Raw genomic sequence first — 24,948 nt, 5'->3', positions numbered from 1 at the left:
CAGCTACTCCATTTCACAAAAAAACACGGCATAAATTCACACAATCTTCACACAGGCAGGCACTTTTTTTCTTTTCTGTGGAACCACTCTGACATTCCAGGGGTAACAAAAACAAGCTTTCGAAGCCTGCACCAGTTGTGGTTAATAAATATGTCACCTCCGGCCAGCGTATATGTTCTGTTAGATCAACATCACCTACAGATTTACCAGCGACAATGTGTACCATTGGCTTTCAAAATCCACATCACACACATGGTGTTGGTTTACGCGGTCGTAAATATATCACACAACTACTGAGCTTTTAAAAAGACTGTGCTTCGACGACTCAACATCACACTTTCAACAATTTAGACAGACGTACAATGGCTGGTGAGTAATTAATTATATTCTATCAATCTCCAGTCGTTATGTATATTTACCAGACTGATATAATATTCTTTCAGATTCTGGAGTTTCATCAGTGTGAAAACATATTTTGATGATCATCATTGTAGGTCAAGTATAATTATTTTTTCATATTAATTTCGATAAACCGGCTAACACACAGGTGTCAAACTCAAGGCCCGGGGGCCAAATCCGGCCCACCAGATCATTTTATGTGGCCCGCGAAAACAAATTATTTGCATCAACTTCCATGATTCTCGCTAAAATCTCTACCAAAATTTGAAATAGTCATATGTAATAAATAATGACGTCTGTGATATTACAAGCATTTTTTTTCGTTACCAAACCCCTTTTACAGTAAATTGATAGGGGTGGGAGGATTTAACAGTAACCCTGTTTAACGTTACAGGGCGATGGAATCCAATGCTCTATCTCACAACATCTTTTGTATGTCACGAGAACCAATTGCACATCAAACATTTAACGAGTAAACATCAGTGCACCCTAAATCGGAAGTTGGGTCATAAAATGAAACGAGATAAACAAAGCAACTTTATACATCACTAAATGTATACTACTCATTCTAGTCATGTGAAAATAGATATACATATAATGTTTTCATTATAATATGTTCATTTTCATTATTTCATATCCCTTTCAAGGTGACTTAGCAGCAGTGGGGCTGCATCCTTTATTGACAAACAGCCACTGAATACTATGATGAGGCGAAACAAAACATTTACAGTTTCACAGTCATAACGGCCCTCTGAGGGAAACCGGACCAACAATGTGGCCCACGGGAAAAATGAGTTTGACACCCCTGGTCTAACACATCACCCCTCACTTTGTGTACGTGAGCGCATGCATGTGTTTTTCTAGCTATATTTTTTAATGAAAATGTTTAATAATATGGTTGTTTTAATATTTCCTTATGCGCGTGAGCACCTCTTAGCTGATACAAGGGCCCCATCTACTGGCTAATTAGAACTACTGATATTGAATCCTCTTTAGCAAAGAATCAATGTACTAACTGTTTTTTCTCGCTATATTTTTAATGAAAATGTTTAATAAAATTGTTGTTTTAATATTTTCTTTGACAGAAGCCCAACCAAGCCTAACAGGGACATAGGTGCACAAACATATGCGCCACATCGTACACGAATCATCAGACCACATCCTTTGCACAACCATGAAGCGAGCCGTACGCAAAGAAGGCCATCTCAAAGCAGAGTGAATATGGTGGATTTACAACGCCGACGAATTGACGCCTTTATACAAGCTGTGGACTAAAATCTATCTGGATGACAGATTCTTTTTTATACGGTAATGTTATTTTCTTTAAATACAACAGTATCATGTAATGTATTAAGCTCATTCTAATCACATATTCGAAAGGAGAACCCACTGCCTGCCTCAAGATTTGACCATGAACATGCTGTGAGCATCACATCCCCTGAGCTGTGGAGACCTTCGGGCGCTGAGACCTATAACGTCTCCAAGGAGCTGAAAACTCGTTATAGCTTTTTCTCTTTTATACTCATCCAGTTTTATATTCAACATTATACTATTCAACTTTTTATTTTGCATTTAAAATTGGAAAACTCAGGGGATTCAGAATTAGATAATAGTCTCCTGTTAGATAATCTACCGACACAAAATAAAGATGATATTAACAATCGCTCAACATTGCCGAACAAAACCTTTCAGTTACCTAATGAAAATGTTCAACAAAACGCCGTCCAAGACTTGTTTCAACCGGTTAGAAACACAGAGGTCTGAGGAGATAACATCTAATCCCAATATTTAGAGCGGTGGGGTAACAGTAAGGCCTGAACGTTTCAATAATATAGCGCAAAGACATTCGCTAAGAATGGACTCGGACATCCCTGAAAAATAAAAAAAATTACTCGATCGCGTGGTACAATTTAATTCAGAAATCATGGCCGACGAAAACCTAGACTTTGTAGGAACAGATTGTGTCCAATCAACGTGGGGTTGGGGCAAATTGTCAGAAATGTTGGATTGTCAAATACTCAAAAAGAAAAAAAAAAAATCTTGACATACCCCTTAACAAAGACAGTAATCTATGTTTCCCTACATCAATTGCCCATTTATGTCTGTGCCGACCCAACATCCATGCAGTCAGGGCTAACACCCATCTATTGCATGGATTGAAATAAAACATGTCTGAATGAACACTGCTATGCATGACATAGAGAACGCAGAAAGATAGCAGGTAGCCAAAACTCGATCAGCAAACGCGATACATACAAAAAAATTAATGAATGTGGTCAGATATGCTATATAAACGCAAAAACGTATGTCCTGTCGTTAAATGTCAAATATCTGGCGTGCGCTTGGATGACCACGACATAAACAATAGACATCTATGCTACATACAACCTCTTGAACCCCAACAGCCTTGTGAAAAAATAATATTTTATGATTTCGAAACCTATGTGGATTCAAACAATAAACATATTCCCTTCCTAGTCTATACAAAGACGCTCCAAGGGCTCGAACAACACTGGTACGGAGATGATTGCGTTGAGAAATTGTTGATGGGTATGGCGAGATAGAAGATGTGAGGTATGTATGGGAGTTCCAAGGGTGTTTCTTACACGGCTGTCCCGAATGTTTCAATCTATCTGCAATGTATGCCTTATCAGGCCGTCCCTTCCAAGAGTTGACAATACACAAACAAAAGTGCGAATGTTAAAAGCTGAAGCAGGTGTGCATCTCATAGAGATGCGTGACCATGAATGGAATGAGATGAAGAAGTCACACCCGGGTGTGAGAAGAGTTTTTGTGTAAATTTGACTTCCCTCAACCTCTTTCTCCCCGACAGGTTCTTTTCGGAGGGCGAACAAGCACGTTCACGTTACGCTACACCGCGGGACATGAAAGGGTATTGTATGTAGATGTCACTTCATTTTGTACCCCTTTGTTAATAGCACCTGTCCGTATCCGATCGGTCACCCCACCCTCATACATGCCAATTTTGATGAGCCTCAAAAGTACTTTGGTCTAATCCGAGCCAAAGTTTACCAACCTCGTGGCCTCTTTTTTTCTAGTGCTTTTACTCATAAAACAGCCAAAGGTAAATTACTATTCACACTCTGTCGCACCTGCAGTGAATTTAACAACCAAGAAGGGCCGTGTGAGCATGATGATGAGGCTAGAGCATTGACCGGAGTGTGGCTCACTTTTGAATTCAGTAAGGCGAGTTGGGCTATCGGCTAGGAGAGATTACAGAGGTGTGGCATTTTGATACAGTACGCACAAATGTCTTTACACAACACATGACCACATTGCTTAAAGCGAAACAAGAAGCATCAGGCTACCCACCTAATGTCGTGGACCAGGCTGGACAAATACATTCATGACTATTTGATTCATCAAGGTATTCAATTAGACCCATCTAGAATTAAAGTCAATCCAGGAAGGAGACAAACTGCTAAAATATGTCTGAACAAGATTTGGGGGAAGACAGCACAAAGAACCAATTTGAAGCAGACTTGTGACTAAAACGGAAACATTTTTCAAATTGTTTTCAGGGGTATACGAAAACAGCAAATTCAACTTTGTGAATGAAAACATGGTCGTGGTACATTACAACCATCGTGACAATAACATTGTACCGCCATCAGCCGCCTCTAATATCGTTGTAGAATGCCTAACTACAGTGAAGGCTCATATGATCATGTACACTTATCTAGAACGGCTACAGGACCGAGTTCTTTACACTGATGTGATGTGGGTAGTGACCGAAAGAACAAGATCCCGGTTACAAGCGGCCGAAATGAGTTTGCTCCGGAGGGTGTCCGGGCTCTCCCTTAGAGATAGGGTGAGAAGCTCGGTCATCCGAGAGGGGCTCAGAATAGAGCCGCTGCTCCTCCGCATTGAGAGGAGCCAGATGAGGTGGCTGGGGCATCTGATTAGGACCCCTCCTGGACGCCTCCCCGGTAAGGTGTTCCGGGCACGTCCCACCTGGAGGAGACCCTGGGGATGACCCAAGACACGCTACAGAGGCTACGTCTCTCGGGTGGCCCGGGAATGCCTTGGGATCCCCTCGGCAGAGCTGGACGGAGTGGCTGGGGAAAGGGAAGACTGGGCCACCCTGCTAAAGCTACTGCCCCAGCTACCCGACCTCGGATAAGCGGAAGAAAATGGATGGATGGATGTTCATTTTCAACAGCATCAAAGACTTGGTTGAATGTTACATTGACACTAGAGATAGTGATGCATCAAAAACACCTCACACGTCATTGTATGTGATGAAAAAGGCTTCCAGCTGAGGAACACAACATTCCAGAAAAAGTTATAAGTCGTGTATGACAAAAGACGGCTTCTGCCGGATGGAAAATGTCTGCCATTTGGCTATTAGGCTTTTTTGTTTTGTTTGCATGAAATTGACTTTGACCCTAGGTTACAGCCTCCTTTTTTATCTGATATCAGGACCAAGCGGATGTGGGAAAACATATTTTGTACAAAGTGTATTGGAAAATTGTATTCATGTATTAAAAAATGAACCTGACAACATTGTGTGGATTTATACTTCTTTTCAACCCATGTACAATGAACTTCAAAAATGTAGTAAAAAGATCAAATTCATTGAAGGTCTGCCTGCTTCTTTCGAGGATGAAAACTTGTTTCCAGCTCAACAAAGCCATCTGATCATCCTCGATGACATCTTTCAAGCCTCAGAACATCCGGAGGTGGTAGAAATATTCACACCGTATAGGCATCATAAGAACGTGTGTTATAATGTTGGCACAAAATATATTCCATCAAGGCAAGTACAGCCGGACCATCAGCTGAAATTGTAATTATATGATACTGTTTAAATATCCTACTGATAAATTACAAACCGCTGTTTTGGCTCATCATATTTTTCCTACAAAGAAAAAATACTTTTTAGAGACGTAAGAAGACTGAGAGGCCCATGGGTATTTAATAGTAGATTTAACCCCTACCTGTCTAGAACAATTCCATCTGAGGAATGTGCTCCCAGGTCAGTGGCCTATTGTCTACATTGCTAAACGCTAGCATGTCAACGCTTTTAAAAAGAAAGGCGTCGATTCTCAAAGCTCTCTGTCACACCATACCAAAGAGGCGTAAAGAGATATTATCACACAGTCCACCGGATCTGATTAAGGCTTTCTGTGAAATCGCTTTGAATCTTTTGAAAGGTCAAATAATACTTTCACCTTCACAGTACAAGACATGAAAAAATATAATTATTTGACTGTTGTCTGATTTAAAAAAAAAAAAAAAAATAGCCTGAAAAAGAAACGGGCGGTTTTGTATTCCCGTTGCTGCCAGGACTAGCACCTGTTCTGGGGAGTGTCCTAGGCGGAATAATCAGGAGAGACTGAACACCAATTAAAGCAAAAAAATAAGTGTGAGAAGCACTCAGAAAATGTTTCTTATCAACCCCCAACAAATGGATCGATTAAGCAGACCTGAACCAACTATTCGACAGACGGCCGAGCAGGATTTGGATTTGAAAGAAGTTTAGGACCGAACAATGAATCAGTAAGAACATTTTTTAAAGTATGAAGCTTTGATGCAACGCAATTTAATGCTCCTTAAACAAGGTGAGAATGAAAGATGACGCTACCTCCAGAGGAATTACAAAGCCCTTTAACAACAACAACAACAACAACATACCCGGAAGTAACAACAGAGCCGTGGCAAGACGTACAAACTATTCCCTCACGGTATCCAAAAACTGCAGATTATGTTTTGAGAAAATAATGGATGACAGAAAAGGTTGGTCCCAATTTATCTTTAAAGGTCAACCTGTAAAAGGCTCACATATGACCGATTTACTCAAACATTGAGCTGCCACGAGTAAAAAAAAACTACAGATCGTGCCCCTAAAGGATGGAGTGAGTTCCTACACACCCTCTATGAGCTGAACATCTATTTCAAACCCGCAAGCACGTCATCAATTTAGACAACTGACACTTGATGGTATTGTAGCTCATCAGAATGATACCACGGTTTGTAAAAAGAGAAAGAGGCGAAGGAAAAGATCCGCCGCTACAGTAAAGTGGATAGGTTTTTCCCCTTAATGAAGATTATTATTAAATAATGAGAAACAACGTATTTTACATTTCCTTGTCTTTTTATTGAATAGAAATGTTAGAAAAACAACAAAATGGTTACAGACAATGGCATTTTTTAATTTTTGAAAAGAACATTACATCTGACCGCCGCATGGTGGGGATGACTAAAGCTGATGACGTCTAACAAACTTAGATACCATAGCATTATTTTTAATTACATCATCGGTATAACAAGCAAACGCATCTTGATAAGACAAACCACAGCCTCTACTGGTTAAGTAATAAACACAATGTTGACCACAAGTGACTAACAGCTCATGTTGAAGATGACGGTTAATATGTAATATACGCTCGGAATGGTTTTCCAAGAATAATTTGTTTAGTCTGTGGGTAATATTCAAATTCAGGGGGAAAACCGAATGTGTCGAAAAAAGTACCTATCCCGTCTTTTTCTAAGGTGAGAGCCAGCCAGTGTTCTCCCGGGAGGTTTCTCGGATCAGTATTGACAATGTCGAATATTGGGCATGTAGGCTGTAAAAATTGTAACTCATCAGAAGGATACACGCCACGGAATAATCTGCCTTGCAGATGTTTCATAAGGGGTTCAAGCTCACGCCCGTTTATTCTTTCAGTAATAAACCACCAACACCTGTCTTTGAATTGATTTCGAGAATAACGTCATAGCCAAGCGTACACGATGAGAGTGGGGGAGGGGAATTCTGAATCTCATCTCTAACCTTAAACTACCGTTGGAAACGGGGGATAGAGCCCCAGTGTCATCATTAGGGTTCAAATTAAAGAGCAAAGCCTTGTTGAAAGTCTTCACGATCAATACAGAGAGGCTTATCGTGCAGATATTAAAAAAAAAGGTTGTGATACTCGCGAACAGCATGGCCTGTGTTGAATTGAGGTTGGAATGGTTTGGCTGGAATTTGTCATCCCTCTTCACATAGAGCTAAATATTCCAAGTTATGATGGGTGAAATTGAAAGGGTTTAGATCTTTCCTTCCGACAAATGCGTTATGATTCATACGTCCTACGACCACGTAGCGAGGCGTTTGTCCCAGGAAAAGATTATCTTGATGACACGTTCTAGAGTCTTGAGGAATGGAGTAAGTTTCCAAGCTCATAAAACAGAAGCCGTCATTGGCTTTGATTATTTAAGAGATGTCTTTCGCAAAAAAAAATATATCCGCATGCAGAAGTCCTATCATATGGAACAGGTTGGAACCTTGAAATAACTGGGATCTAGTCTGTCCAGCACACGCCCTGTCACATCTGTTGCAATGTTTTTAGCCGCCATTTGAAGATCCGGTCTCGCTATGTTAAAACCTTTTCTGTGTAGACCTTTTACACGTCTGTGTAGACATATAGATGATACAGACCCGCTTTTATATCAGCCAGGTGTGGGGAAATCATCCAATTAGGCCCACAACGAAACCACTCATCAATCGTCATGTATCATACCAAATATGTAAGATAGGGGTGGTTTAAAATGTACTCGGTAACTCCCACTCCCCCCCCCCCCCCCCCCCCCCAAAAAAAAATATAAATAAAATAAAATAAAATCGCCCCGAGAGTTGAGATGACACTTTTGGCTTCCAGATGTTTTTTCTTTAAAGGGCCCTCCACATCATTTTCAATTTTTACAATATCTGCATAATACCCCGTAGGTAAGTGAAGAGTCTCGACTTTATTATTTGTTTTCGCCAACATCCCAAGGCTGGTCTTCATCTTGTTTTGGAGGGGTGGGGTTCCATGTGTCTACAATGTCAAAGGACACATGGTCTTCGGGGACATTGAACCATGTGTGTGGGTATGAGATTTCAGTCAGGGCCACCTCCCAGCTTCCCTCGAGAGCGAGAGTACATGATAGGAAAAATTCACTTGGTATTTGGGGATTGTATTTTCGATAAACACATCTGAGCTTGAATTGGATGGTAAAGTCACATAAAACCCTCCTGCGAGATTGGGGTTTATACTGATATCTGATGAGAGTCGTACTCGCAGTTGATTTTATAGATCCACAACTTGTGAAGCTGGTACCCAGCTGTCAAATTTCTCGGGCCACCCCTTCCAGCGTGTAAGAAATTACTTGTGTCCGCCTTTGGTGCGTCTCTTAACAATCTTCTCAACGTCAAATGGTTATCTTTTAATATCTCAACTATCTGGAGTTCAGGGGCATAAAAACTAACCTTTATGGGCTCCCCGTCATAATCAGTTTGTAAACAGGAGGAAAATGTGGTATGCATTCCGCAATTGTAAATCTGTAAAGCTCTGCTCATATTTGTCAAAAACACCTCTCAATTTGGATATTCTTAGAATATCCCTTTTTTAAATTTTATTTTGAATCTCTCATTAACACCTACGGGGAAGTTACCATACAGGTTTTGAAATACTTAAAGTATTCACCGTATTCACTTGATTGGGTTTCAGTTTGATACTTTTATGAAAGCTCGCGCTATAACTATTGACTAGATCTTGTGCAATATCGATATAACGTTGTGTGTTTTTAGCTGTGAAATATCTCCACATTCTAGTTTTCAGAGTCCTGCTCATCCTTTCTACCACCGAGGGTTTCAGATCACTCCCTGTAGCAAAATGAATAATGGTGTGTTTTTTCATGAAATTCTGAAAATGTCTGTTAAATAATTCGTTTTCCCCATCCGTTTCCAGCTTTTTGGGTGTACCACTAGTTAAAATTCAACGCTTTTACGACTTCCAGAACCATCTTATCCGTCAACACGCGAACAAAGGCCTTTTTTGAAAACACATCTATGACGTCAGTAGATATTTAAATCCGTCATTGTGCTCTGCTGGAGCTTGCATGTCACAGATCAGTTTGGAGTTGATTAAGAGGTCTGGAAACAAAAACTCTATTTCTAGTGAAATTAATTCTGGCTGGTTTATGCAAGGTGTAAGCATCTTGGCTTGCTAAAAATAATATAATGCTCTTTTGCTGCACATGATGTTCTTGGGATGAAATGTCTTTGGAAACGAGGGCTACTTTTTCAGACCATTCACTCAATGGTAAGACTTCTTCTTTTTCTTTCGGCTTGTCCCTTTAGGGGTTGCGAAAGCGTGTCATCCTTTTCCATGTAAGCTTTTCTCCTCCATCCTCCTCTCGAACACTAACCCTCATGTTTTCCCTCACGCCATCCATCAACCTTCTCTTTGGTCTTCCTCTCGCTCTCTTGCCTGGCAGCTCCATCCTCATCATCCATCAACCAATATACTGACTAACTCTCCTCTGCACGTGTCCAAACCATCGAAGTCTGCTCTCTCTCAACTTTGCCCTTCATCCTAGCAGAGACTTTTCTGTCACATAACATATCTGACACCTTCCTCCACCCGTTTCAAACTGCTTGGATCCGTTTCTTCACTTCCTCACCACACTCACCGTTGTTCTGGACTGTTGTGCCCATGTATGTGAAGTCTTCCACCCTTGCTATTTCTTCTCCCTGTAGCCTCAGTCTCCACCCTCCACCCCTCTCATTCATGCACATAGATTCTGTCTTACTTATCTTTATTCCTCTCCCTTCCAGTGCATCCCTCCACCTTTCTAATTGTTTCACCACCTGCTCCCTGCTTCCACTGCAGATCACAATGTCATCTGCAAACATCATGGTCCACGGGGATTCAAGTCTAACTTCATTGGTCAGCCTATCCATCACCACTGCAAACAGGAAGCGGCTCAGGTCACAGATGCAGTCCCACCTCCACCTTAAATTCGTCTGTCACACCTACAGCACACCTCACGACTGTTCTGCTGCCCTCGTACATGTCCTGTATTATTCTAGCATACTTCTCTACCACCCGAGACCTCCGCATGCAGTACCACAGTTCCTCTCTGGGTACTCTGTCATAGGCTTTCTCTAGATCGACAAAATGTAGCTCCTTCTGACCTTCTCTGTTCTTCTCAATCAACATCCTCAAGGCAAATAATGCATCGATGGTACTCTTTCTAGGCATGAAACCATACTGTTGCTCGCAAATACTCACTTCTGTCCTGAGTCTAGCCTCCACTACTCTTTCCCATAACTTCATTGTGTGGCTCATCAACTTTATTCCTCTATAGTTGCCACAGCTCTGCACATCACCTTTGTTCTTAAAAATGGGCACCAGTGCACTTTTCCTCCATTCCTCAGGCATCTTCTCACGCATTAGAACTCTATTGAACAAGTTGGTCAAAAACTCCGCAGCCACCTCTCCGAGATGCTTCCATACCTCCACAGGAATGTCATCAGGACCAACTGCCTTTCCATTTTTCATCCTCTTTAATGCCTTTTTAACTTCCCCCTTACTAATCATTGCCACTTCCTGGTCCACCACAATTGCCTTTTATATTTTCCTTCTCTCTCCTTTTCCTGATTCATCAACTCTTCAAAGTATTCTTTCCATCTGTCCACCACACTACTACCACCAGTCAACACATTTCCATCTCTATCCTTAATCACCCTAATCTGCTGTACATCCTTCCTATCTCTATCCCTGTCTGGCCAACCTGTATAGATCATTTTCTCCTTCTTTAGTGTCCAACCTGTCGTACATGTCCTCATATGCTTCTTGTCCTCATATGTTTATCCTTTGCCACCTTAATCTTTGCCCTACGTCGCATCTTCATGTATTCCTTTCTCCTCTCCTCGGTCCTCTCAGTGTCCCACTTCTTCTTAGCTAACCTCTTTCCTTGTATGATTTTGTGTACTTTGAGGTTCCACCACCAAGTCTCCTTCTCTCCTTTCCTGCCAGAAGATACGTCAAGTACTCTCCTGCCTGTTTCTCTGATCACCTTGGCTGTAGTGGTCCAATCCTCTGGAAGCTCCTCCTCTGGAAGCGCGTCATCCTTTTCCATGTAAGCCTATCTCCTGCATCCACCGAGAGCCTGTCTCACCTCTTCCCGAAAAGCTGCACAACACTGTCTCAGCTTCCACCACATGGTTCTCTGCTCTGCCTTTGTCTTCCTAATTTTCCTCCCCACCACCAGAGTCATCTTACACACCCCCATTCTATGCTGTCTTGCCACAGTCTCCCCTACCACTGCCTTACAGTCAGTAACCTCATTCAGATTACATCATCTGCACAAGATGTAATCCATCTGTGTGCTTCTACCTCCACTCTTGTAAGTCACTTTATGTTCCTGCTTCTTCTGGAAAAAAGTGCTCACTACAGCAATTTCCATCCTTTTTGCAAAGTGTACCACCATCTGTCCCTCAAGTTTCTTTCCTGGATACCATAGTTAGCCATTACTTCTTCATCACCCCGGTTTCCTTCACCAACATGTACATTACAATCAGTACCAATCACGACTCTCTCCCTCTCTCTGGGATGCTCAGAACTACTTCCGTCTAGCTCCTTCCAGAATTTCTTTTTCACCTCTAGGTCACATCCTACCTGTAGGGCATAGCCGCTAATCACATTATACATAACATGCTCAGTTACAAGTTTCAGCCTCATCACTCGATCTGATACTGTTTTCACCTCCAAGACGTTCTTAGTTAACTCTTCCTTTCGAATAACCACTACTCCATTTCTCTTCCCATCTTCACCATGGTAAAATATTTTAAACCCTGCCCCTAAACTTCTAGCCTTACTGCCTTTCCACCTGCTCTACTGTACACACAATATAGTAACCTTTCTCCTAATCATCATGTCAACCACCTACCGAGATTTTCCTGTCAATGTCCCAACATTCAAAGTCCCCACATTCAATTCAAGCCTCTTCTCTTTCTGCCTAAGAACCCGCTTTCCACCTCTCCTTCGTCTTCGACCCACAGTAGCTGAATTTCCACCGGCGCCCTGCAGGTTAATGGCGTCGTGGGCAGACGAAATTTTAAGCCCGTGCCCTTCCTGACACAACCCTCTGCATTTACCCAGGCTTGGGACCGGCCTCCAGTTTGGACTGGCTTGTGCCCTCCATAGGGCTGCATTACTCAACAGTAAGACGAAGATGCTGAAAAACACTCTGCATTCACTTTTGAAGGATGATAATGAAAACTCAAAATCAGACTGCTTCACACATTCACCTTCCTCCTTATCCTGATTAATTTTATTTTAACATTGAAAAACCAATCCCCGCATGCTGAATATCTAGATTTCCATACCATAGATAGATTTGGCCACGCCTCTGATGAATGTATAGTTTTCATGATGACTTCTGGCATGACATAGTTCAATACAGCCCAATCATTGGAATTCAATGTCCCTATATTTACCAGTAATGCATTTTCACTGCCTTGATTCTTCATGTACAGACGATGTTCCGCTGTTTTGTGATAGAATCTGTACCCACATGTAGATTTACTCTCGCCAGACCATTCATGTTGAAGTGGTTCTGTTGGAGGTTGTTGAACCCTATGCAAAAATAACTGAGTTTTACAGGTTGTATCTGGAGCAGCTCCTCGGATGATACTGACACGTCTCGCTGATCATAGTTGTGCAACAGTTCTCCTAGTAAGTTTTGAATCGTGTTTTTTTTTTTTTATGTCGCCGCTTTGGACATGGCCGGGGCATGTCTTCAGAGGGTGTTGTTTGTTTTATCGGGAGAAAAAAAGACAGGCCCTCTGCTGGTGGAAGAGGGTTGTGGCATTTATGGAGGGGGTCTCTGGTGGGTCAAGACACGTCTAGAAGTGGTTCTAAACATGTATAATAATAGAACATGGCTGGACATGTTCTAAAGATGATGACATCTTTTCTGATTTCTGCCGACATTTTCCACACCCCATTTCCGGTCACACCATTTCCCTTCTTCTGCACTTCCAGCGACAACCGGTGGCGCCACATCCGGTAACGTCATATCAGACAATATGTCCAGCAGCAACCCATGACGGCACATCCGGTTTCTGACAACATAACTCCCGGCAACAACAGCACTTCCGGCAACAGCTGATGAAGCCATGGGTTGACGCCATGATGGGTGGCCAGAAGTTTTTCTGACAAAGCATCCCACTAACATGTTAAGACACACAGGAACTGTGCATATTCTCATCCTTCCAGGTCATTTCATTCTCAGGACACTGAATCGATCGTAACTAGACTACTTGACATTTCGCCTCTCATCCGAGAGGGCTTCATCAGTTCATGAAACAAGGCTTAGTTAGGACTCACTAGGCTGTTTTGGTGTAAACAGCACTCTTTTGAGGACAAAAATGTGTATATTCTGGAAAGGAAAGACAGATAGTTTGAAAGAAGAGTGAGAGAGGCCATTTAGGTGAAGGTGGAAAGACCATCGCTTAACCTTCCACTTATAATGCTATCCTTTTGTTTGTTATTATATTTTTCAATTATTATTTTTTAAATATTCCTCAAGAATTGTACACCATGGAAGGGATGGCTCTAAAATTGTTTTCATGTCAGGGATTAGGTGTTTTTCTTTTATTATATTATGCCAATAATAGAAAGTACAGTGAGTACAGAAATTACTCAGACCCCCTTAAATTTTTCAATCCGTTATATTGTAGCCATTTGCTAAAATCATTTAAAATCATTTTCCCCTCATGAATGTACACACAGCACCCCATATTGACAGGAAAAAAAACTGAATCGTTGAAATTCTTGCAGATTTATTAAAAAAGAAAAACTGAAATATCACACAGCCATAAGTATTCAGACCCTTTGCTCAGTGTTTAGTAGAAGCACCCTTTTGAGCTAATACAGCTATGAATCTTTTGAGGAATGATGGAACAAGTTTTAAGTCTATGAAAGTTTAACTTTTTGAATAGAATTATGGAAATAAATGCTAGCTTAGCAACCGTGGCAGCATTATCTATATTCCTGGCATCATTCTTAATAAATTAGAGTAGTGTCAAAAGCTTAATTAAGTTCGGTAGTTCAATTCAAAAAGTGAAACTCATAATATAGAGATGCACGACACACACAGAATGAAATTATTAATTTATGTATAATTTTGACGATTATAGTTTACAGCAAACCAAAACCCCAAATTCACCATTCTAGAAATTAGAATATTATACTGAACAAAAATATCAACGCAACACTTTTTTTTTTGCTCCCATTTTTCGTGAGCTGGACTCCCAAGATCTAAAACTTTTACTACATACACAAAAGGCCATTTCCCTCAAATATTGTCCACAAATCTGTCTAAATCTGTGTTAGTGAGCATTTCTCCTTTGTCGAGATAATCCATCCCACCTCACAGGTGTGGCATATCAAGATGCTGATTAGACAGCATGATTATTGCGGTGCGCCTTAGGCTCGCTACAATAAAAGGCACAATGTGCAGTTTTATCACACAGCACAATGCCACAGATGTCGCAAGTTCTAAAGGAGCGTGCAATTGGCATGCTGACTGCAGGAATGCCCACCAGAGCTGTTGCCTGTGAATTGAATGTTCTTTTCTCTACCATAAGTAGTTTCCAAAGGCCTTTCAAACAATTTGACTGTCCAGCCAACCGGCCTCACAACCGCAGACCATGTGTAACCACAGCAGCCCAGAACCTCCACATCCAGCATGTTCATCTCCAAGAACGTCTGAGACCGGCCACCTGGACAGCTGCTGCAACAATCGGATTGCATAACCAAAGAATTTCTGTACAAACTGTCAGAAACCATCTCAGGGAAGCTCATCTGCATGCTCATCATCCTCATCGGGGTCTCGACCTGACTGCAGTTCGTCATCGTAACCGTAACAACAACACCTGCTGCCACCACCATGCTTGACTGTTGGGACTGTATTGGACAGGTGATGAGCAGTGCCTAGTTTTCTACAACACATACCATTTAAAATTAAGGCTAAAAAGTTCTATCTTGGTCTCATCAGACCAGAGAATCTTATTTCTCACCATATTGGAGTCATTCAGGTGTTTTTTTTAGTAAACTTCATGCAGGCTTTCATATGTCTTGCACTGAGGAGAGGCTTACATCGGGCCACTCTTCCATAAAGCCCCGACTGATGGAGGGCTGCAGTGATGGTTGACTTTCTAGAACTTTCTCCCATCTCCCGACTGCATCTCTGGAGCTTACCCACAGTGATCTTTGGCTTCTTCTTTACCTCTCTCCCCCGATTGCTCAGTTTGGCTGGACGGCCAGCTCTATGAAGGGTTCTGGTCGTCCCAAATGTCTTCCATTTAAGGATTATGGTAGCCACTGTGCTCTTAGGAACCTTAAGTGCAGCATAATTTTTTTTGATACCTTGGCCAGATCTGTGCCTTGCCACAATTCTGTCTCTGAGCTTTTCGGGCAGTTCCTTTGACCTCATGACTCTCATTTGCTCTGACATGCACTGTGAGCTGTAAGGTGTTATATAGACAGGGGTGTGGCTTTCCTAATCAAGTCCAATCCGTATAATCAAATACAGCTGGACTCCAATGAAGATGTAAAACCATTTTAATAATGAAATGGACAGCACCAGAGTTAAATATATGAGTGTCACAGAAAAGGGGCTGAATACTTATGGCTGTGTGATATTTCAGTTTTTCATTTTTAATAAATCTGCAAAAATTTCAACAATTCCGTTTTTTTTCTGTCAATATGGGGTGCTGTGTGTACATTAATGAGGAAAAAACAATGAACTTAAATGATTTTAGTAAATGGCTGCAATATAACAAAGAGGGAAATATTTAAGGGGGTCTGAATACTTTCCGTACCCAATGTACACCATCATTGACACCCAAATACAGCACTGTATCTGGTTGATTGAAGATGAGTGATTTATCAGATTTTATTTTATTATCATCTTTACAAGGTACTGGTTTGTTTTGAGTGCCATGGTGGGGGATGGTTAGCACATCTGCCTCACAGTTCTGACGACCGGGGTTCAAATCTCGCCTCACCTGTGTGGAGTTTGCATGTTCTCCTTTTGCCTGCGTGGGTTTTCTCCGGGTATTCCAGTTTATTTGAAGACTCTAAAGTGCCCATAGTTATGAACGTGAGTGTGAATGATTGATTGATCAACCCCGCCTTTCACCCAGAGTTAGATGAGATAGGCGCCAGCACGCCCGCGACCCAAGTGAGGATAAGAGGTCAGAAAAATGGATGGATGGATGTTTTTGTTTTATGTGGTTCTAACTTGTAAGTATGCACAGCAAAAAATGAAGCAGGGAAAGCTACTCTCGTTACTTCCATCCATCCATCCATTTTCTGAACCGCTTCTCCTCAGTAGGGTCGCGGGCGTGCTGGAGCCTATCCCAGCTATCATCGGGCAGGTGCCGGGGTAGACCCTGAACTGGTTGCCAGCCAATCGCAGGGCACATACAAACAAACAACCATTTGCACTCACATTCACACCTACGGGCAATTTAGAGTTTTCAATTAACGTGCATGTTTTTGGGATGTGGGAGGAAACCGGAGTGCCCGGAGAAAACCCACGCAGTCACAGGGACAACATGCAAACTCCACACAGGCGGGGCCAGGGATTGAACTCCGCTCCTCAGAACTGTGACCAGTCGTACACCATGCCGCCCTCTCGATACATTTAATTCAAAAACTGTCCTTTTGATTTGAAACAAATGTTGGAAATTTCAATAAACTAGTTCAAAACAAGCAAATTTATTGTTTACAATGGAAGAAATCAAATGCAGTCAAATACAAAAATACTGCATACTAAAAGCTAAGTAATGTATAAATTAATATAGTCATGGGGAGAGAGAAAAATAGACCACCTTGTTTCATTAGTTTCTTGTTCATTTTTCATGCCTGGTACAAGTTAGGTACATTTGTTGAGACAAATATAATGATGAAAAGGGCATAACTGTTATATAACTATAATAACTGTTTAAGAGCAGCTATCTCGCCATTTTCCATAATTTTCTTTATAGAAAAGAAATTAATAATACAATGCAGTCATCGATCTAATTGTTTCTTCAGAAAATGACTGAAGAATGGGCTAATTCCTTAATTACATTAATCATTTTTTAAATCTCACCTCTCTGGCAGGGAAGGAGCCCGGTGTGTGAGGTCGAGAAGTTCCGACTAGATATAGTCGGACTCGCCTCCACGCACAGCTTGGGCTCTGGTACCAGTCCTCTCGAGAGGGGTTGGACTCTCTTCCACTCTGGAGTTGCCCACAGTGAGAGGCGCCGAGCAGGTGTGGGTATACTTATTGCTCCCCGGCTCGGCGCCTGTACGTTGGGGTTCACCCCGGTGGGCTAGAGGGTAGCCTCCCTCCACCTTCAGGTGGGGGGGGCGGGTCCTGACTGTTATTTGTGCCTATGCACCAAACACCAGTTCAGAGTACCCACCCTTTTTGGAGTCCTTGGAGGGGGTGCTGGAGAGTGCTCCCGCTGGGGACTCCATCGTTCTGCTGGGGGACTTCAATGTTCACGTGGGCAATGACAGTGAGACCTGGAAGGGCGTGATTGGGAGGAAAGGCCCCCCCGATCAGAACCCGAGCGGTGTTCTGTTATTGGACTTCTGTGCTCGTCACGAATTGTCCATAACGAACAACATGTTCAAGCATAAGGGTGTCCACACGTGCACTTGGCACCAGGACACCCGAGGTCGCAGTTCGATGATCGACTTTGTGGTCGTGTCATCGGACTTGCGGCCGCATGTCTTGGACACTCGGGTAAAGAGAGCGGCGGAGCTGTCAACTGATCACCACCTGGTGGTGAGTTGGCTCCGATGGTGGGGGAAGCTGCCGGTCCGACGTGGCAGGCCCAAACGTATTGTGAGGGTCTGCTGGGAATGTCTGGCGGAATCCCCTGTCAGAGGGAGTTTCAACACCCACCTCCGACAGAACTTTGCTCATGTTCTGGGGGAGGCGGGGGACATCGAGTCCGAGTGGACCATATTCTGCGCCTCCATTGCTGAGGCGGCCGACCGGAGCTGTGGGCGTAAGGTGGTCAGTGCCTGTCGTGGCGGCAATCTCCAAACCCGTTGGTGGACACCAATGGTGAGGGATGCCGTCAAGCTGAAGAAGGAGTCCTATCGGGCCTTTTTGGCCTGTGGGACTCCTGAGGCAGCTGATGGGTACCGGCTGGCCAAGCGGAATGCAGCTTTGGTGGTCGCTGAAGCAAAAACTCGGCCATGGGAGGAGTTTGGTGAGGCCATGGAGAAAGACTTCCGGACGGCTTTGAGGAAATTCTGGTCCAACATCCAACGTCTCAGGAGGGGAAAGCAGTGCACCATCAACACTGTCTATAGTGGGGATGGGGCGCTGATGACCTCGACTCGGGACGTTGTGAGTCAGTGGGGAGAATACTTCGAAAACCTCCTCAATTCCACCAACACGCTTTCCCATGAGCAAGCAGAGTCTCGGTTCTATGAGGCGGGCTCTCCTATCTCTGGGGTTGAGGTCACCGTAGTGGTTAAAAAGCTCCTCGGTGGCAAGGCCCCGGGGTGGATGAGGTTCGCCCAGAGTTCCTCAAGGCTGTGAATGTTGTGGTGCTGTCCTGGTTGACACGCCTCTGCAACATCCCATGGACATCGGGGACAGTGCCTCTGGATTGGCAGACTGGGGTGGTGGTCCCCCTTCTTAACACTGGAGGGTGTGTTCCAACTACAGGGGGAATCACACTCCACAGCCTCCCTGGTAAGGTCTATTCAGGGGTGCTGGAGAGAAGGATCCATCGTGAAGTCGAATCTCAGATTCAGGAGGAGCAGTGTGGTTTTCGTCCTGGCCATGGAACAGTTGACCAGCTCTTCACCCCCGGCAGGATCCTCGAGGGTGCATGGGAGTTCGCCCAACCAGTCTACATGTTTTTTTGTGGACTTGGAGAAGGCGTTCGACCGTGTTCCTCGGGGAGTCCTGTGGGGGGTGCTTCGGGAGTATGGGGTACTGAACCCCCTCATACGGGCTGTTCGGTCCCAGTACGACCAGTGTCAGAGTTTGGTCCGCATTGCCGGCAGTAAGTCGGTCTGGTTTCTGGTTAGGGTTGGACTCCGCCAAGGCTGCCCTTTGTCACCGATTCTGTTCATAATTTTTATGGACAGAATTTCTAGGCGCAGCCGAGGTGTAGAGGGGGTCTGGTTTGGTGGCCTCAATATTGCATTTGTGCTTTTTGCAGATGATGTGGTTCTGTTGGCTTTATCAGGCCGTGATCTCCAACTTTCACTGGAGCGGTTCGCAGCCGAGTGTGAAGCGGCTGGGATGAGAATCAGCACTGCCAAATCTGAGACCTTGGTTCTCAGTCGGAAAAGGGTGGCGTGTCCTCTCCAGGTCGGGATGAGATCGTTCCCCAAGTGGAGGAGTTCAAGTGTCTTGGGGTTTTGTTCACGAGTGAGGGAAGAATGGAATGGGAGATCGACAGGCGGATCGGTGCAGCGTCTACACTGATGCGGACTTTGTATCGGTCTGTTGTGGTAAAGAAGGAGCTAAGCCAAAAAGCGAAGCTCTCAATTTCTACGTTCTACCCTACCCTACCCTACATTCACCACTTTTCCATGTTTTCTCCATGTGAGGATAATGGCTCCCCCTATGAGTCACTGGAATCCTAAAGCTTTAGAAATGCCTTTCCAGATTTATGTCAATTACTTTAATTCTCGAGTGTTGTGGAATTTCTTTGGATTGTGTCATTTTGTTGTAGCTTTTCTTAGATCTTTTGTCTGACTCGATTTTCTGACAGATTATTTTTAAGTGATTTGTTCATGGAACAGGTCTGTAGGTAATCAGGGTTGGGTGTGATAAGTGAAAATTAACCAAAAATTGTGATTATCCGCAGTTAATTCATGATTTAACAAGGGGGTAATTACTTTTTCACACAGAGCCAGGTAACTTTAAAAAAAAATTTAAACTTTAAAAACAGCCTTTTAAGTTCATTTGTCTGATATTTATGTCTGTTTGATGATCTTCAAAATTAAAGTGGGGAAACTATGCAAAAATATAAGAATTTGAGAAGGGGGCCGATACTTTTTCACGGTACTGTCACCTGCTGCTTCACCATGTTTGTTTATGTTCTGTGTTCCATCATTTGACCTAAACTTGTAGATCTGAGAGCCCTACGAGGTTTATATTCCTTTAGCATTTATTTAATGTATTCAGGAACTAAAACCATTAAGTGATTTATCAACTAGAAGAAGAAGAGAGACCTTATCTCTGTAACTTCTCTGTTGATCTCTTGTCCACAGCATGAAATTGCAATTTATTTTTGTATTATGTACATCGTTAGCCCGTGTGTCCATGATGTTTTCTATCGTATGTTTGATGGTCTCTGTGCTTATTTCAAATACACAACGTGTCATTTTCTTTTTCTTTTTTATGGTTAATTTTCAAGTCAACTCCAACTGGTAATGGCAATGTACAGTTTGAAGCCTTGAAGAATATTTATGAATTTTATCAGCCAAAGTGCTACTTGTTCCCAAGTGAGTGGAGCCCCCTGCCAGCACACATCGCTCATTTCGCAAGTTTGGACTTGCAAGTCAAACCAAAAAACCTCGGCCAATCAACGGCTCGTATCTCGAAAAACTCGTAAGTCGGGTCCCTTGTAACTTGTGGTACCACTGTATAGTGTATTTATATACTGATCATCTGTCAGTGGTCTGTTAATTTTTCCCAAAGATCAATATGTTGTATATGTACAAGATATAAATGAAGTGAAAGAGAGACACTCACCTACTACAACTGGCAACACCCTCATAGCTTTCCTCTCCCTGCTGTTGATCTTGGCTCCTTTCTTGCTCTGTTGTTCTTGGCTGTCAGTCACTGTGGGTATGGCTTTCTCTCTGTACTGAATGGGATAAGGAATCTCTTGTTTCATGTAGTCATCCATATCAAGGCGTGACTGAGCTAAGTCCCTTTCAATGATCCTGGGTAGAGTCATCGGCAAAGACCCAGGCATGGCGCCCACCAGTGGGGGGAGGGCGGTGGTGATGGCCACATGCTGCAGCTTCCTGCAAGCTTCAATGCTGCCGCGCAGTTTAGCCTTACGGGACACCTCCCAGTGCCGTAGGCCACGAAAGACTCCAAAGGATAGCAGGACCATGATGGGGCATGGAATAAAGAAGGAGCAGATGGAGGAATAAACTACATAGTTATTGTCCTCGAGTTTGCACTTGCTGGGGTCACGGTCGGGTACATTGTTAATTCCAAAGAGAACAGGTGAGGCCACAGCTAGGGCGAGCAGCCAGGTGCCTAATAGCAGGATGAGTTGACGATGGTCCACATGCTTGCGGTTATAATTTAGAGGAATGGCAACTGCAATGAACCTACAAAACAAAAGAAGAAATTGTAACTGTTAAAGTTACACCTGGATGGTGACCAGTCCAGCATGTATCCCGCCTCTCGCAGAAAGCGTTCAAGGTGGGGTTTGAAGTCAACTGGGATACACTCTAGTTCACCCACGACCCTAATGAGGACAAGCATTATAGACATTGGATGGATGAATGGAAAATCCTGTCTATTTCTGTATCAACTATTTTCTAATGGCAACTGTTATTTTTTTTCTCCCTCAATTTCTAGAATGAATACTGTAACAACTATAAAAGTGTTCCATCCTATAGTTTGTGGCCTCTCCCTTTGAACTCAGCAAAGTGGAGGATATTAGACTGGTTATCAGCAGCAGGGCGCTTTCTCTGACAGAAAGAGAAATAATGTAATATTGAAGATGACATTATTGATAGTGTTGTGGTCCACATACTGTAGCTTCCTGTTAGACAAGAATGAAAGCTATAGTTTAATTCTTAGTCAATGTCCAAACAGAAAAGGACCTGCAATTCAAAACTGATGATTCTATAGTGTATCCTGTGTTCTAGACCTACGTCTAGCCTATGGCGCTTTTCCTCATGAGCAATGGAACCTATACTAGCTGCCAGACACTGGGTGAGCGGCAGGGTACACCCTGGACTGGTTGCCAGACAATCACAATGCATACTAGCGACCAACAGTATTATATTCTGTTTTATTCTACCCAATCTCCCGACCTTGGTCACCTTGTCCATGACCCAGAAAATGGATGTTGTTTTTTGTGGTGAATGTGTACTGACCTTTTACCTCAGCTGCCATCTTTGAAAGCAAGATGATACTTAGTTGGAAACTGCACAAAGCACTGATGAGGACTTTTTTTTTTTTTGTTTTTTTTTTTTTTACCAATATGAAAATATAATCTCTGAACATTTAAAAACATATATATTATTATCATTATTTTTTTTTACCACTGGTAAGAAAAGTCGACTACTGCAGCATGGGCCACCAAAGACAAATTATTCTCTGTTTCCAGCAACTTAAATGATTAATACTGTACTATATATAAAAAATGACTAATGTTCAGAGTATGCATGTGTCATTGTTCACTGCTTCAAGAGGTTTAAATTTAAGGGCGTTTTATTATTAATCATTCAAAAAAATTAATCAAAGAAATAAAAAGATACAGTATGAAGGATTGTCAAGTGTAACATGACTCCTAAAATCGAATTACAGACATAAAGCACAGGAAACTATCCTAAACGTTAAACAGATACAGTATATAATCAGATGCTCCAAAGCATTGATGACAGAGATTTGCCAGCTAACAGACTAAAATAACATATCCTTGTTTTCCTGTGACTGAATGGCTGCAACCGGTAGTCCAGTGTATAATTTGTCATTCACCTGAAGTTCCCACAACCAAGGATATGTGGTATATAAAATGGATGGAAACTAAGTTAGTCATATAGTTCTTGACATCAAGTTAGTTACTGTACAGTATATGGCAGTAACCAATGCAGCCCTATGGGGGGCACAAGTCAGTGCAAACTGTAGGCCGGTCCCAAGCCCGGATAAATGCAGAGGGTTGCGTCAGGAAGGGCATCCGGCTTAAAACCTTGCCAAACAAATATGAGCGTTCATCCTAAGAATTCCATACCGGATCGGTCGTGGCCCGGGTTAACAATGTCCGCCACCGGCGCCGTCAACCTGCGGAGCGCCGTTGTAAATTCAGCTACTGTGGGTCGAAGTCAAAGAAGAAGAAGAGGTGGAAAGCAGGTTCTTCGGAAGAAAGAGAAGAGGAAAGCACAGAGCCTAGAACTGAATGTGGGGACTTTGAATGTTGGGACTATGACAGGAAAATCTCGGGAGTTGGTTGACATGATGATTAGGAGAAAGGTTGATATATTGTGTGTACAGGAGACGAGGTGGAAAGGCAGTAAGGCTATAAGTTTAGGGGCAGGGTTTAAATTATTTTACCATGGTGTAGATGGGAAGAGAAATGTTGTCAGGGTTATTTTAAAAGAAGAGTTGGCTAAGAATGTCTTGGAGGTGAAAAGAGTATCAGATCGACTGATGAGGCTGAAATTTGAAATTGAGGGTGTTATGTGTAATGTGATTAGTGGCTATGCCCCACAGGTAGGATGTGACCTAGAGCTGAAAGAGAAATTCTGGAAGGAGCTAGACAAAGTAGTTCTGAGCATCCCAGACAGAGAGAGAGTCGTAATTGGTGCAGATTGTAATGGACATGTTGGTGAAGGTAATAGGGGTGATGAAGAAGTGATGGGTAAGTACGGCATCCAGGAAAGGAACTTGGAGGGACAGATAGTGGTAGACTTTGCAACAAGGATGCAAATGGCTGTAGTGAACACTTTTTTCCAGAAGAGGCACGGACATAGGGTGACCTACAAGAGCGGAGGTAGAAGCACGCAGGTGGATTACATCTTGTGCAGACGATGTAATCTGAAGGAGGTTACCAACTGTAAGGTAGTGGTAGGGGAGAGTGTGGCTCGACAGCATAGGATGGTGGTGTGTAAGATGACTCTGGTGGTGGGGAGAAAAATTAGAAAGACAAAGGCAGAGCAGAGAACCATGTGGTGGAAGCTGAGACAGGACAAGTGTTGTGCAGCTTTTCGGGAAGAGGTGAGACAGGCTCTCGGTGGATGCAGGAGATAGGCTTACATGGAAAAGGATGACGCGCTGTGGTGACCCCTAACGGGACAAGCTGAAAGGAAAAGAAGAAGAAGATATGGCAGTAACCCACGGGATCCAGTTTATGCCATTATGATTAAAAAGGAATTGTTCTTTGTGGCGGTTGGTACTCAAGTTGTAATGCACATTATCGGTACCCACAGGACTGGAGCTGAACAGTTTCACCCAGCAAGACTATTATTGTCATCATATACTGTACCTCAGTCAAATGTGGGTAGTAACACGCTACATTTACTCTGTTACATTTACTCAAGTAACATTTTTGATAAACTGTACTTGTCAGAGTACTTTAAATGCACCATATTTTTAACTTGAGTATTTATGTGAAGGATCGATACTTTTTGTACTCTGTTACAATGATCGACATGCCGTTCACAACTTGTATTTATCCGTTCATGCGCGCGTCTATTTTTAGACTCCATTTTTTACTTTTAAATGGTGGCAGGTGTGTGTCGACTCCCATGTATTATTATTTTTTAAATTTTATTTGATATTTATGGTGCGATTGGCTGGCGACCAGTGCAGGGTGGACCCCGTCTCCTGCCCGCAGTTAGCTGGGATATGCTCCAGCATGCCCGCGACCCTAGTAAGGATAAGTGGTACAGAAAAGGGATGGATGGATGGATGATATTCATGCTCTGATTTAAAAAATAAATAAATAATAATAATAATAATAAAATAAATAATAACAATAACTATTATAAT

At 42.8% G+C, this 24,948-nt stretch overlaps 1 protein-coding gene across 1 annotated transcript in view; it reads right to left on the bottom strand.

Annotated features, from left to right (window-relative positions):
• The window catches only part of drd4b (dopamine receptor D4b), a 50,194-nt gene that overhangs the window by 5,500 nt on the left and 19,746 nt on the right, over positions 1–24,948 (bottom strand). Inside the window, exon 3 of the mRNA XM_061765009.1 lies at positions 20,965–21,557. Coding sequence (XP_061620993.1) covers positions 20,965–21,557 — 593 coding nt within the window. The remainder of the gene's footprint in view (positions 1–20,964; positions 21,558–24,948) is intronic.

The sequence above is a fragment of the Phyllopteryx taeniolatus genome, unplaced genomic scaffold (genome assembly GCF_024500385.1).
Source record: "Phyllopteryx taeniolatus isolate TA_2022b unplaced genomic scaffold, UOR_Ptae_1.2 contig_24, whole genome shotgun sequence".
Lineage (NCBI taxonomy): Eukaryota > Metazoa > Chordata > Actinopteri > Syngnathiformes > Syngnathidae > Phyllopteryx > Phyllopteryx taeniolatus.
The sequence above is the reverse complement of the archived record's forward strand: the minus strand, read 5'-3'. Positions and strand labels throughout refer to the sequence as shown.